Here is a 14,465-nt window from a genome sequence, read left to right on the forward strand (position 1 = left end):
TACTCTCTCCACATATTAGCCTTTCTTTTGTTAGTTTTCATATACAACCTAAGTATCTGATCCTTCCTCTGTTCAATGAGTGCCAGGACCTGGTCTCCTGAAGAAAGTGATATAATCCTCTGTGAGAATCCCTTGAGCCTACCCTAAGGAACACTAAAAGTAATGTCCACCTGATTTTGTAAATAGGAATTAACAAAAGTGCCACATCATATTATTAGTTAAGTGTGTGACCTGTGTACTTATGTGTATGCCACACATGACATACAGGTACTGGTTTTGTTGTTTTATCAGAAACATTGAAAGTCATGTGATTCTAGGGTTGCATTGTGAAACCATCAGTCTGAAAACATGATACACCATTCTCCTCACAGAAATGCCTTCTGTTTTTGTGAAATATTTGAAATAGAATATAGGATTTCTGTTTTTACCTTCACTACAGAAAATACAACACCAGATTTATTATTTGAGTATTACAGTTCAAATGTCTGCTAACATGCTCCCATCAGATGAATTCTGTTTTGTTCTATGCTTAATTGACCGATCTTAAACAGTGTTTCAGTCTCTTTTTAGCTGGAGTTGTTTCAGTACAAATAAATGACATTCCTGAAGTTGGTCATTCAACTTGAAATCTCAAGTCAATGTGTTGTGATAGGGTGAAAGCACAGTCACCATGGGAGCAATGTATGGCAGTGCATAGACTTCTGAAACCAAGCCACTAACTTGCTGTGTGATCTTAGGCAGCCCCCCTTTCCTCCTTGGGCTTTGGTTTCTTTAGAGAGATTGGAAATGCTGCACTCTTCCAACTATAACCCTCATTTCTCCCCCTTTGATTTTTGATATCACATCTAAAGCAGTGCTACTCAGTATGGTCCACCCATCTGCAAATTATGTTACTGGCTGTTGATGAAAGATTCTGCTTTGGCAGAATCTAATCACAGTGTTTCTTTCAGCTGATTTTGTTGTGGTGGTGTTGGCCCTCCTAGCAAAACATTCTGATAAAGTTGAAAAGGCATCTTAATGAAGTAAGCTACTCTAGGGTTTTACCAAGAAGAGAAATCTGTTCGCTCATTAGAGTATTTCAGTGACTCACACTGTTTCTAAATTGACTCTAGAAGTTGCTTTCTCAGTGACAGCAGGGATATGTTGTCAGATGATGAGTGATGAATGTGTCTGCTTTTATTCCCGAAGGCCTGCTCAGTCCCCAGAGGAAGGAAGCACTGCAGAGACTGAGAGCCGAAATTGAAGTTTTAACAGACTCCTGGCTAGGAACTGCATTGAAGTCCTTACTTCTCATCCAGTCCAGGTATGGAAATGGTTCTTTCAGTTCTCATCCTCTCCTGGCTGTGCTCTTTCCTGCACCAGTCCACAATAGGCCACTCTGTAACATAGGTTTGGGACAGGGGTGAAGGGAGTTCAAAGGATACCAACAAATATTCAAGTTAAGTGGGAGACGAAGTCATTCTGTGCTGACAGTACATGTTCGAATTTTCAAAGGATATTTATATATGGAAACTGTCTTCTTTCCCCTTACTTTTTGCTCACAGAATTAAAAGATCAGAGTAACCCATCATCTCCAGCCCAGGAGATGGGCCTGGTCACATCAAAAAATCCATGTAGGAGACACACCACATAAGTAGAGGAAGCTCCAGAGAAATGTACCAAAACCCACTCAGGAAGGCAGGACTCACAAGAAAAGGAATATATTAAGCAGTCTAAGGAGATTTCAGCTTGAAGCTTAGAATGGGAAATAGAATCAAATACAGTCTGCATCAGTACCCTGTTGCTCCCTCCCTCAAATCAGGAATTCCAGATCTACAACCAGTAGAGCAAATAGTACAACTGACACCAAGGGGTGGATACCCATAAAGGTAAAGGACATGTGATGAGATTACCATGTATTCTGGAATCTGTGTTGCTGTTGTGTGAAAGGCAGAGAGGACTTAAATCATGTCTTATTTAAGGGCTGAGTTACATTCAGATAGAATAGTCTGTGACTAAAAGTCTTCATTGCTGGTTTTCCAGAGTATGGCATCAGTGACATGCGGTGGTGGTGGTTTATTTGCTAACAAGTGTAGTGAGCTACAATGGTCAGGAGGGAAATGGGGCAAGAATCAAGTTGCTGCTCTGTGCCAACTATATATATAGACTCTGTCCTTTAATATGGGAAATGAATAAACCTGAGATAGAGTGATAACCCAACATGGCATTGAACAAATAACAGGCCCTTTGAGGTTAGGTTTTTAATTAGATCCTAAAGAGAAGACGCATTTGAATTCTTGCTCTCATGTTGGTTTGGTTCCTTTTCCTTTTCTTTTCTTTTTATTTTTTCTTTTCTTTTTTATTTTTTCTCCCTTCTAGAAAGAATTGTGTGAATGTTCTGATCACTACAACCCAGCTGGTTCCAGCTCTGGCCAAGGTTCTCCTATATGGGCTAGGAGAAATATTTCCTATTGAAAACATCTATAGTGCTACCAAAATTGGTATGATTTCTATTCTATTTCTTGTCACTTGCCTTACATAATACTTCATAATTTATGATGTACTTAATTATTTACCAATCCCTTAATTAGACACTTTATACATATCTCTAATCCTCATAGCAGTCTTTTCCTAAGATTAGTGATGGGCCAGTTCAGGCTTACCAGTTACATAGCTTGCTTAAGGCTTCACAGCTAGTAAGCAAATTCAGGTTTGTAGGACTTAATGTTTATCATGTTCTTACCTTTTATAATAATTGAAAGAACATAATATTGTAGCTTGAAAATCTACTTTTGCCTCATTCCAGATTTATTTTTCTTTTTCACAGAGAGAGTGCTGCTATAGTCTCTAATAGAAAAAGTACTAGATTAAAAAATCAAAGACTAAGATGTATACTTAAAATTGGTTAAATTCCTCACACCCTTTAGGATGGCTGCTGTAAAAAAAAAAATAGTTGGGGTGCTTGGCTGAGTCAGTGGAGATTGTGACTCTTAATCTTGGGGTTGTGAGTTCAAGCCCCACATTGGGCATAGAGTTTATTTAATAATATTTAAAAGAAATAATAATAATAACAAATGCTGACAGCGATATGAATAAATGGGAGCCCTTTTGCACTGTTGTTGGGAATACAAAATGTATGACTACTGTGGAAAACAGTATGGTGGTTCCTCAAAAAATTAAAATTAGAACTTTTATTTGATCAGCAATCCTACTCCTGCTGTATATCCAGAACAATTGGAAGAAGGATCTCAAAAAAATACTTTCAGACCCATCTTTATAGTAGCGTTATTCATGATAGCCAAAAGGTAGAATGAATCCATGAAATGAATGGATAAACAAGATATGACATATACAGGGATGCCTCGTTGGCTCAGCAGTTGAGCGTCTGCCTTCAGCCCAGGGCCTGATCCCGGAGTCCTGGGATCGAGTCCCACATCGGGCTCTCTGCATGGAGCCTGCTTCTCCCTCTGTCTCTCTCTGTGTCTCTCATGAATAAATAAATAAAATCTTAAAAAAAAAAAAAAGATATGGCATATACATACATGCAGTGGGATATCATTGTGCCATTAAAGGGAAGAAAATCTTGTCCTACACTACCACATGTATCAGCCTTGAAGACATTATGCTAATGAAGTGAGCCAGTCACAGAAAGGCAAGTACTATGTGTTTCTTAGAGTAGTCAAACTCCTAGAGATAGAAAGTAGAATGGTGATTAACAGAGGCTTAGAGAAAGGGAAGTAGGGAATTGTTGTTTAATGGATATAGAATTTCAGCTTTGCACCATGAAAAGTTCTGGAACAACAATGTGAGTATACTTAACACTACCGAAGTACACATTTTAAAAAATGGTTAATAAAATAAAATATTTTTTAAAAATTAAATATATTTTTGAAAATGGTTAAGATGGCAGATTTTATGGTTTTAGTACATTTTTTTAAAAAAAGAAAAAAACAGTAATAAGGGCTACAATTCAGGGTGCCCGGGTGGTTCAGTCAGTTAAGCATCTGAGCCTTTGGCTCAGGTCATGATCCCAGGGTCCTGGGATGGAGCCCCAATATGAGGCTCCCTGCCGTGGGGGGTGGTGTTTGCTCCTCCCTCTCCCTCTGCCTGCTGCTCCCCCTGCTTGTGTTCTCTCTCTCAAATAAATAAGATATGTTTTTTAAAAAAGTAAATGAACTAAAACTACATAACATCCATAAGGATTAATATGAAAAACAGTGTTTAACACAAAAAACACATTGTAGATATGTACAGAGTGTATAATTTATCTAAAGGTCAAAAACGTACATAACCATGTAACCATATATTGTTTATGGATATCTATATACTCAGATAAATGAAGGGTCAACAGATAGGGGTACACAGGAAATCAAATCTGTAATATCTCATTATTCTTATTTTTTTATGTACAGTGTTACAATTTGACAAAAGTGAGTTGGTGGTAGATACACAAGAATTTATTTTTATTCTCCTTATTCTGTATGTTTAGTTATTTCATTTACAAGGGATTGCAGGAAACACACTCCCCTTTGTGTTTTGGTATCACTGCCACTGCTTCACTATGCGTTTCATAAGAATGCAGAGCACTTACTAATAATTTATGCCTTTCACACCTGAAAGGTAAATTCTCTGTAGTCCTTGTTATACTGAGTCCTGACATCCAAAGGCTCATCCAACTAATGGGAATGATTTTATTCCCTTTGACAGTACCTGTGTTTATTTGGTAATTTTTCTCAGTCTCATTTCACCCAGAGCTAATTTGCAAAGCAATAGGTACCTGGACCTTGGTAACCACAGTGAGAGAATTGAGGCTTTCCTGTACAGAACTGTGAAGTGGGAGTAAGGAGAAGAAATATTTGTTTTCTTCCTCTGAAATGATTTCGAGTTAAGGTTCTCTAAATGGCCACTCTGTTATCTTGGATATTAAAAAGAATTCTCGGAATCCCTGGGTGGCTCAGCAGTTTTGTGCCTGCCTTCAGCCCAGGGCATGATCCTGGAATCCCGGGATCAAATCCCACATCAGGCCCCCTGCATGGAGCCTGCTTCTCCCTCTGCCTTTGTTTCTGCGCTCTCTCTCTCTCTCTCTCTCATAAATAAAATCTTAATAATAATAATAATTAATAAATAAAAAGAATTCTCAAAAATGCTTCAGGAATCCTAGAAACCTAATATTCTCCAAAGGTTTAGTTGGTCTTGCTGTTACAGATTTAGTTGTCTGATACTTGGTAAGCTGAGTGATCATTGGCCATATCCTCCTGCATGCAGGGCTCATCTTCAGGATTGTTTTGAGAGTGTAAAATGGAGGAAGTATATTTACCAACAGTATGGGAGTCATTTTTTTATATAGCTACTTCTTCACTTTGAGCTGCTAATAAATCTTTCTGTCTCCATCCTTTTAGAGGAGACATTCCTAAATGTATTTCATCCTTGATCATTACATGCCATGACAAAAATCTTTCTACGTCCTTGTCCTTTAAATATGAGACATTCCCTTTGTTGGGTCTTACAGAAAAAAATCTAAACTCTGACTTAAGGTTCTTTTCTATAAACAGATCATAAAGGAGATTGGATCTGGCAGAGGTTGGCTTAGGTTGTAAGGATGTAATATTTGGCATGGAATTACGCAAACAGCTCTTCAACACTTTGAACATAATAAAAATTTATTAGTTGAACTATTTAATGTTTGAATTAGGGCTCAAGACATGGACTGCAGTCATCTACTGAATCATTTATGAGATTAATGTGTATTTATTCTGCAAACATTGACTGCATTGCTTGATTTGAATGTCAGGCTTGACAATGCTATTGTAAAACATTAGCACTTAAAGGGACCTACGTGCACCTGAGCCAAGCTTTTTATTACAAGTGGGAGGCTAAAGTCCAAAATGGACCAGAATTTGGTTCAGGTGACTAGTTCACCTGGTTTGAGGTGCCAGTTAGGCTAGGAGTTTCAAAGACTTGCAGTTGCTCACATGTGCCAAGCAGGACTTCTGAGTATGGGTGGATAGGTTCTTGTCAATTTTGATGTAGTCATCTCAAATTCATGTATTTATATGTTTATTACAAAAAATTTCCAGCAGATGGCAGACAAGTGCCTTGGGGAAGAGGCACTTTTTTTCTTGTTCACACAGGAACCCTGGTGCTAAGTCACTGGATCTTGCAGGAAGAAAGGATGAAGAAGAAAGCAGAGTTAGGACCTTGCTTAACTGAAGAAGGTGGCAGAAACAGGGAAATAAGAGCAAAGGAAATAATTTCCTTTCTATTTACGCAAATAAAGTATCTTTCCCACAGCATTATCATCAGTGCATGTTTCCAGTTGTTCCAGATGGGATTTGAATTTTGATACACTGCCATGTTTCTCAGCTGTCTACCATGGCTTGAAATCACCTTCCCCAAGGTCAATTTCAGAGAGACACTATCTCAGTTGACGTTACAAAGTATAATAGGATATTCTGGATGTGACAGATTTACTGCCATATTCATTGGTAGTCTGGGGCTGTTCCCCCACTGAAAGACATAAGATTCTGGCCTAAGGACTGTTTCTGGAAAGTGAAGAATTGGAGGAAATGGCTGTTTGCCTATTTCTTGTTACCAACAAGAAATCAGGACCATATGCTTCCACTTTTTTTTTTTTCCTACACTAAAACGGGTTCCCTCTGAAATCATTCTTATATCATGGCAAGATAGCTAGAGCCTAGATTGGAGCCTGGAGCCCAAAATATAGCTACTAGCTTGTTTGTGATCTGGGACAAGTAACTAATCCTTTCAGCTCCATTTTCATCTTTACAGTAGGGAAATGATACTCATCTCACTGGATTATTTTGAGAGTTCATTAAAGGAATACCTTGAGAACTGCTTTGTAGGCTACAGGAGATATGGAAGAGGGAGGTGGTATTCTCAGCTCTCACACTGCCTAGGCCCCTTTGCTTCCCATTTATAAAAATTCCCCACACTAAGGGGTGCCTGGGTGACTCAGTCAGTCAAGCATCCAACCCTTTTTTTTTTTTTTTTTAAAGATTTTATTTATTTATTCATGAGAGAGAAAGAGGCAGACATAGGCAGGGGAGAAGCAGGTTCCCTGCAGGAGCCCGATGCGGGACTCAATCCCAGGACCCCGGGATCATGACATGAGCCAAAGGCAGACACTCAACCATTGAGCCATGCAGGTGCCCCAAGCGTCCAACTCTTGATCTCAGTTCAGACCTTGATCTCAGGGTCATAAGTTCAAGCCTGTGCTGGGTGTGGACCCTACTAAAAAAAAAAAAAAATCCCCACACTAAGATCTTAGGGATTTTACCCTCAGTATGCAGATTAAAATAAGAACCTAAAAAGAACAATGCCTAGGAAGTCTGTTGTCATCTTAATAGCACAATTTCACATTCTTTGGGTAGCAGGCCTGCTGGATCTCTAGCGGCCACCCATATTCCCCACCAGACAAATTACTTGGGCTGCCACTTATTTTGTCTAAGCTTAGGCAGGTGAACCAGCAGCAGCCCTCTTTGGTGCTGAAAAAAGGTAGGGAGACTATCCTAATGGGAAATTTATTTTTCTTACCAGGTAAGGAGAGCTGCTTCGAGAGAATTGTGTCTAGGTTTGGAAAGAAAGTCACATACGTAGTGATTGGAGATGGACGAGATGAAGAAATTGCAGCCAAACAGGTAAACATGGTTAAGAGAATAATCCCATGTGGTAATGCATCAAGCAGTTAGAAAAATGGTAAAAGTCAGAAATCTTAGTAATCTTATGCATTATAATGTTTTCCCTTTTCTTTAAAGAAAGAGGTTCCTTTTTTCCCCAAATAGAATTTTCCCTATAAGTTGTTAGATCCTTCCTTTCTCTCTCCTCCCTGCCACTCAGAAATCTTAAAATCATTGAGCCTTGCTGGAGAGACCCCCATCATTAAACCTGGTAGAGGCCAATACAACCAAGTGAAAGTTCTTTGGATAAAGTCCTTTCTGCTTTTGAGCCCAGAAAAGATTATTCAGCTGTGCAGGTCCCAACTCCAGGCCACCTCTTCTCATTACAGGAAATGGTGGATGAAAGAGTCTTGCCTATGGAATCTAAAATTAGACTGGGTCAGATCTTATCCATTTATTAGCTGTGTGACTTTGGACAGTTTACTTCTCTTTGAGTTTCCTCATCTGCATTTATTAAATGAATCTACAAAAGTTCTTTTCCTCTACTCTGGTTCCTTCCAGCAACTCTGCTTCTTAGGTTTGGAAGTGGAAGATTGCCAACTAGGACTAGCTGTCCTGCTTTTCTTCATCACTTAATGTAAAAACTTCAACTATTAATAAATTGAGATTGCTAATCAGGTGGCACTATTACCTCATTATGTTTTCATTTACCATTTTATGTAGCAATTCAAGGACCTTTTTTTTTTTTAATGTGTTATTTCTAAGGCTTTGATTCTGAAGTGCTTGTTGCGCTCTAGGAAAGACACTAGTGGATGGAGGCAATAGTGCTGCTTGGTTTGAAGAAGGGAGTTGGGGAGATAAAGAACAACTTAAGTCATTAGCAGAGTTGGTGCCTCTAAGCTGATGCCTGTAGTGATCTACCATAGAATATACCCACTGGAAGATGCCTTAGAGCTCTATCCAGTTCAGACTCTACCCTGTGAGGGGCCTTTTCTGTAGCCCTTTGTTTTTGTTTTTGTTTTTGTTTTTTCTCTGTGGCCCTTTGATAGAAGACTTTCTAGTCCTTGCTTGAATAAACCCAAGGATGGGGAGACTGCTTCCTGTGTATCCCCTTCTGTGAAGTCACTCAAGCTGTTAGGATGTTCCTCCTTCCACTAAACTAAAACTTGTGTCTCTTTCACATCCTGGGCCTAGTCTTGAGCACAACGTAACAAGTCTGTTTCCTCTTCGGCATATTAAAAGCCTTTTAAATATTATGTGCAAGCCACATGCTTGAAAAACGCTGAGCTTACTGCCAAAGAACTGTTGTAATAAGACTTCAGTATTTTGGGTGACTTGCAACCAGTTTGAGCAAAATGATCAGTAAAGCTAATCCCCTTTAGCTTCATTGAACATGGTTTCCAATACTTCGATTTTTTCAAATCCTTTCTTTAAAATATGGCTTCCACAACAGCACATGGTCTCCTGGACATGATTTTGACAATATAGTAAATGGGATCATATTTCTTAGATTCGTGTATCTTAGTTGTGAAGAATATTTAAGCTTTGTAGCTCTGAAACTTACAGAAGACCGACCATCTATAAGAAAATACAATATTAGTTGTAATGTCTTACATGGGTCATTTTATTTGATCCTGAAGACCCTATGTAATGGCTAGAACAAGTATATATCATAAAAGCAGAGTTACAACTGAAGACCTGATAAAAATCTCTCACATTTATAAAGTATCCTAGCGTGTACAAAATCCTTACACATATGACTGACTTGATCCTGTAACAGCCCTATAAGGTGGGCAGGAGGAGAGAGTGTTCCCAAGTATCTTGGGGAGAGGAAGAGGTATATATAGGTAAATATAAGTTCGCAAAAGAAGTTGGGCTAATCAGCTGTCCTCCTTTCTTCCAGCACAACATGCCTTTCTGGAGAATCACAAACCATGGAGACCTAGTGTCCCTCCACCAGGCTTTGGAGCTTGATTTTCTCTGAGAACTGGAATGAAGACCTTTCCCCATGAGCTCCTTTTTATTCGTCAAGGGAGCTAGAGACCGGAACCATCTGGGAACTCTCTCTCTGTCTCTGTCTCTGTGTGTGTGTCTCTCTCTCTTTCTCCATGGAATGCTGGCGAGAACACAATCAGAACCAACAGCTGCAAGGGACGAAGCTTTTTTTTTTGCCAAGAGTGAGCTGCAGCCCTGTGTTCATCCTCGTAGAGGCAGGAGACAGTTGGATTGAGAGAACAATAGACTCACCGCAGCTACAGTGCTTTTAATTCTTCTGTTTTTTGTTTCATTTTATTTTGTTTCAAAAAAATGAAGAAAAGAAAAGGAAATTCTTGGGGCAGAGTTGCACTCTTAGTTCGTGCCCAGTTTGAGAACTGTTCTGGACTTGCGGTAACAGGATAAACATGGCAGACTTTTGTGATACCATCTCTTGCAGTCTTTGTAATCTCCTTAGCTCTAGAAAATATTCCCAGGGAATGTATATGTTATTTTTATAGTTAAGGGTCTGGTCTCTGAAGCAGGTTTTCCCTCCTTTCTTTTTCTAGCAAGAAAGGAGTGTGTAAAGTTTCCTTGGAAAATAGCAATTGAAATATCTAAAATACCTCTCTGTGACAGTAGCACCTCTTTAGCTGCTCCAGTGGTCTGCTCTCTAGGGTGGTTTCCTTCCCGTTCTTCCATCTCCTAGTTTGCTGAACTGTGGGGCACTGAATACTGATTAACTTTAGGCTTTGGTATTTCCCATCCTAGAAGCCTTAGTCCCCATCCCAATCCCTGTTCCCCTTTAACCAAATGGCACAACTCTAGAAACGCCCCCTTTTGACAGTAAATTCTAAGCCTTCAGCTTGACTTTTATTCAAAGACTGCATCCCAGAGGGCTTACCTCCAAACTGGAGGGTAAGGACTAAGGCTTCTGAGGAATTTCTGCTTCTTTGGCTCTTGAAACAAGAAGATTCCACCTTTTCCTCCTGCAGAGAAGCACACTTCCCGGCAGACACCCCTACAACCTTCTCTTCCTTCTTAGTCATCAGTACTAGACTCTTGCCCCTTTCCTGCCCCCTGTACCTCACATCCACTTCCATGCAGCTCTGGCCAGTCCCTCTGCTTTGGATCTAAGAAGTTAAGTCTAAAAACAGACTTCTAACTACATTTGACTTCCTTTGAAGCCCTTAAGCCAAAAAAGGTATTTTGGGCCTATATTTACCCAAATCTCTGCCTGAAACTAAAGAACAGATTGCTGTGATCAAAACCCATTTTTCCCATGGAACACCCTTCCTGCTTCTCAAATCTTGTTCTAAAATGGGAAACTAGAAGGCCAGAAAGACTTTCCTGATTTAAATGAGAGTGCTGGAACCCTACTCCATGCCTGAAATTTTAATCCTGGGCCAAATGCAGGAACATCTCACCCTGACCTCTGGGAAGATTGGTGGGTGCCAGGCAACTAATCCCAACCTTGCAGCCTAGCTGTGTCTGTGGATGCTCCATCTCTCCAAGACCAATGTGGGCATCTATCTGCTCAGGACAAAATTCCTAGAGCTGAGGAAGTTCAGCCTCTCCCAGGCGGCATGAAGAGGCGATCATATAAGCACCTCAGGTGTGCAGTCTGGGTCTTCAGCAGGAGGCATCCCTTGACCAACCCCAGCTGTAATTGCTCACCCCTAGAGATTTTGCATATCCATTTCCAGAGATGTTGCGGCACAAAGGGGCCCGGCTCCTTCCAATGCCAGGCCACCCAGATGGCAGCAGACAAAGACTGACTGATAGACACATTCCTTCAGAGCTCATTGAGAAAGTGCTCCATTACTCAATTTTAGGGAAGCAGTTTTGGGGGAGGAGCTGAAGTCAGTGCTCATTACTTAGCTGCGTCTCTGACCCAGTCTCCTTTGGCAGGTGGGGAAGAGATGAGGCATGTAGTCTGAGGCCAGCCTTCTGTGGTCTGTGTTCAGCATAGTTATCCACATGCTACTCTGCCTTGCTTGATAATTGACCTTAGAAAGCTCTATGAGGGGCCTTTCTTCCAGGCCCCAAGCTCTCCCCATACGACAGTATAACTGTTGGTTCTCTGCACTGGACATAGGCCATGTAGTTGGTGCTGTACTTCAGGCTTTTGAGGCTGTGGAATGGTACCCCCATCATGCACACCGGTCCACACACAAACACTTTCCTCTCCCTGCCCTTTGGGAGAAGCTCTTTATCCCTGTAATATGACTTGGACTCCTCTTTTCAATGGCATTTATCCCCCACTCCCCACCCTTGCCCTGACTGCCTGCAAAAGGAACTTGAAATTGGCTACAAGAGGTGAGGAGCTCTACTGAGCAGAGCAACCTCTGCCTTTTTTTTTTTTTTTTTTTTTTTTGATGGTTGCTGCCCTCATTATAGGACAGACAGAAAATGAGAGCTTCCTGATTCCTCTTTGCCAAAATGAGTTGTCCAGGGAACACAGTGTCCTCCTTTTACCCTGTGTTTTCTTCCTCCCCAGCACAAAGAGCTGGAAAGGAAAATAAGTGGGTAGCACCAAGAGTTCTTAGAAGCTCAGGGCAAAAGGATACCATGAGTCATTTCTTCAGGGGGAAACCCTCTTTGCTAGAAAGTATACCCTTGAAATTGGCCATGTGATCAGTCTTTCCCCCAGCTGGGCACTGTGGGTTCTACAAAATGGGTCTGCACATTTCACGGTGAGGACTGTCTCTAGTATGGGACCTGGAGTTGTCAGATGTGTCCTGGGTTTAAGAGGTGGCTTGACTTTCGAATGTAAAACTGACTGTGCCTTAGCATCACCCTGTCCAATGCCCCTGGGGCAGCTGGTGGTGTCCAGGAGAATAGATGCCTGTTCCAAATTTAGATGCCTATTTGGGCTTTTATTTGGTTTGGGGTGTTCCTGTCTTCTGCTCTGTAAGTTGGGGGGCAAAGCTAGTGTCCCAGGAGACCTGTGCCACAGCTTGTTCAAAAAGTTCATACAAACTCACTTTTAAAGCTCCAAGTAGATTCTGATTGGCAAACTCTAGCTGCAGCGTATGGAGCATCTAGATGTTCACTACCTTGAATGGGTGTCAGTGCCACTGAACCATGGGGGAGAGGGGGGAGGGGCAGAGCCACATGCTTCCTCTTCCTGGGAGAATAAAGGTCTAAGCCAAGGGTGGTGAGCTTGGGCCTTCCTTTCCTCACTCCTATAGAAGGGGGCTAGTTAAGGCCCTTCCTAAGCAGGCTTCTATTTCTTACAACTAAATTGGCTTCCTTTTTCATCCAAAACTTGGAACTCCCCAGATGTTCACACTTACAAAGAAGCTAAATCTGAATTCTGGGACTCTAAAATATCTTAAACTATGAGAGAAAAATCTCGTTTTGTCCCATCCCCGATTTGCAGTCCCTCTGCCCCTTCCTCTCCTCTGAGTTAGACAGCTCCAGCAAGCAAGGCTCCGTGGCTAGTTCCTAATGCACTGACGGGAGCCATCTCATTAAGGACAACTTTTACTCAAAACATGACCCTCTGGACCTCAGATGCCTCATTTAGCAGGAAAAGGCATTGAGTGGATCAGATATATTTATGTGACTGCGGGCATTCGTGGCTGTGTAGAGTCCTTGACCATAATGTTATATGTAATGGGAACTATCTTATAAACTTGAAAAAAATAAAGTTTTTATTTTCTATACAGTTTGCTCCTGTGTCTTTTCTGAGTAGGATCAGCCCAGTTGCCCAGCTAAGTAGGCTAAGTAGGGCTTCATAAAAAAAACCTGAAGAGCTCATTAGAAAGATGGCACCCTTCAATAACCCAGTCATTCATTTCATCAGAAACAAAAACAAATTAACCCATTTGGTATAAATAAATGTACATGGGGAAATAAATATTTTAAAATAACTTGCAAGGGAAAGTTTATTAATTGTTTCTAAAACCTATTGCTTTTTAAAATTTAGGACTGGAATGATAAGAGGTTTCATTTGCTGTCAAATGTGCTGAAATATAATTATTAAAGAGAAATCGATACCTTGCTGTGATGAGCTTAAAATGCAAAAGCAATAAAACTGACAAACTGATATCAAACATCGCTTGATTTGGCCTGATTTCCTGTCACATCAACTACCGTATCTCATTTCATTTCTTCATATTTGGATCTGTCACTAACTTGTCTGGAAAACAGTCGAGAATCCCTTTGCCTTTTATTCCAACGAAGGAGGCCGGAATTCGAGTTTAGCTTCTAAGTACACGCGTCAGACTCTAAGATGTATTTTCCTCCAAATTAATTCCCCTTTAGAAAAGGGACTTACCTTATATTCTAGGCTTTAAATGTTTGCATCAGAAGGTACATATTTCTAGCCACATCATAGTTGAAGCAAACTTGTTAGTTGTTACATCTTTACTTGGTCCTAAGTACAAATAAATACTAGAGTATTATTTGCTTTTCAAGCCCTAGGAGTAAACATCTCGTGTATAGTAAGTATAACATCTGTGTATTTCTCAAAAACCTTTTGCTGGCAGGTACAAGTTAGTAATTCAGGATGGTTTTATTCTTCAAAAACAAGTTTCTTGACCTTTAAAAAAATTCTTGGTGGGAATCTTGAAAGGCAATTTCTAATTGCAAATAACGTCACTGTCATCTTTTTTTAAAAAAATGTAATTCTGCAAGCTTTATATACAAATGAAGTGACTGCTTCATTCCATAGATTTAAGTGTTACACTCTATGTTTTAATTTAGGTACATACTACCATTATTTGACAATTTAGTGATTATAGACGAGAGTTTCGCCAAAACATTAAAAACACATCTTTGGGATTTTTGTCAGGGCAAAGTAGGGAATTGCCTAAAACTGTGTCTTCTATTTGGGCATATATGGCATCTCCCCTGAACCTAATCTCT

At 40.3% G+C, this 14,465-nt stretch overlaps 1 protein-coding gene across 4 annotated transcripts in view; it reads left to right on the forward strand.

The window, feature by feature from the left end:
• Positions 1–13,651, forward strand: part of EYA3 (EYA transcriptional coactivator and phosphatase 3) — a 101,713-nt gene extending 88,062 nt beyond the window's left edge. For all 4 annotated transcript variants that reach the window (XM_025446903.3, XM_025446906.3, XM_025446904.3 and 1 more), the window contains 4 exons: positions 1,189–1,303; positions 2,359–2,480; positions 7,537–7,637; positions 9,520–13,651. In XM_025446903.3, the coding sequence (XP_025302688.1) occupies positions 1,189–1,303; positions 2,359–2,480; positions 7,537–7,637; positions 9,520–9,600 (419 nt within the window). In that variant the 3' untranslated portion in view covers positions 9,601–13,651. The remainder of the gene's footprint in view (positions 1–1,188; positions 1,304–2,358; positions 2,481–7,536; positions 7,638–9,519) is intronic.
• The last annotated feature ends 814 nt before the right edge of the window (positions 13,652–14,465 follow it).

The sequence above is a fragment of the Canis lupus genome, chromosome 2 (genome assembly GCF_003254725.2).
Source record: "Canis lupus dingo isolate Sandy chromosome 2, ASM325472v2, whole genome shotgun sequence".
In the NCBI taxonomy this organism is placed as follows: domain Eukaryota; kingdom Metazoa; phylum Chordata; class Mammalia; order Carnivora; family Canidae; genus Canis; species Canis lupus.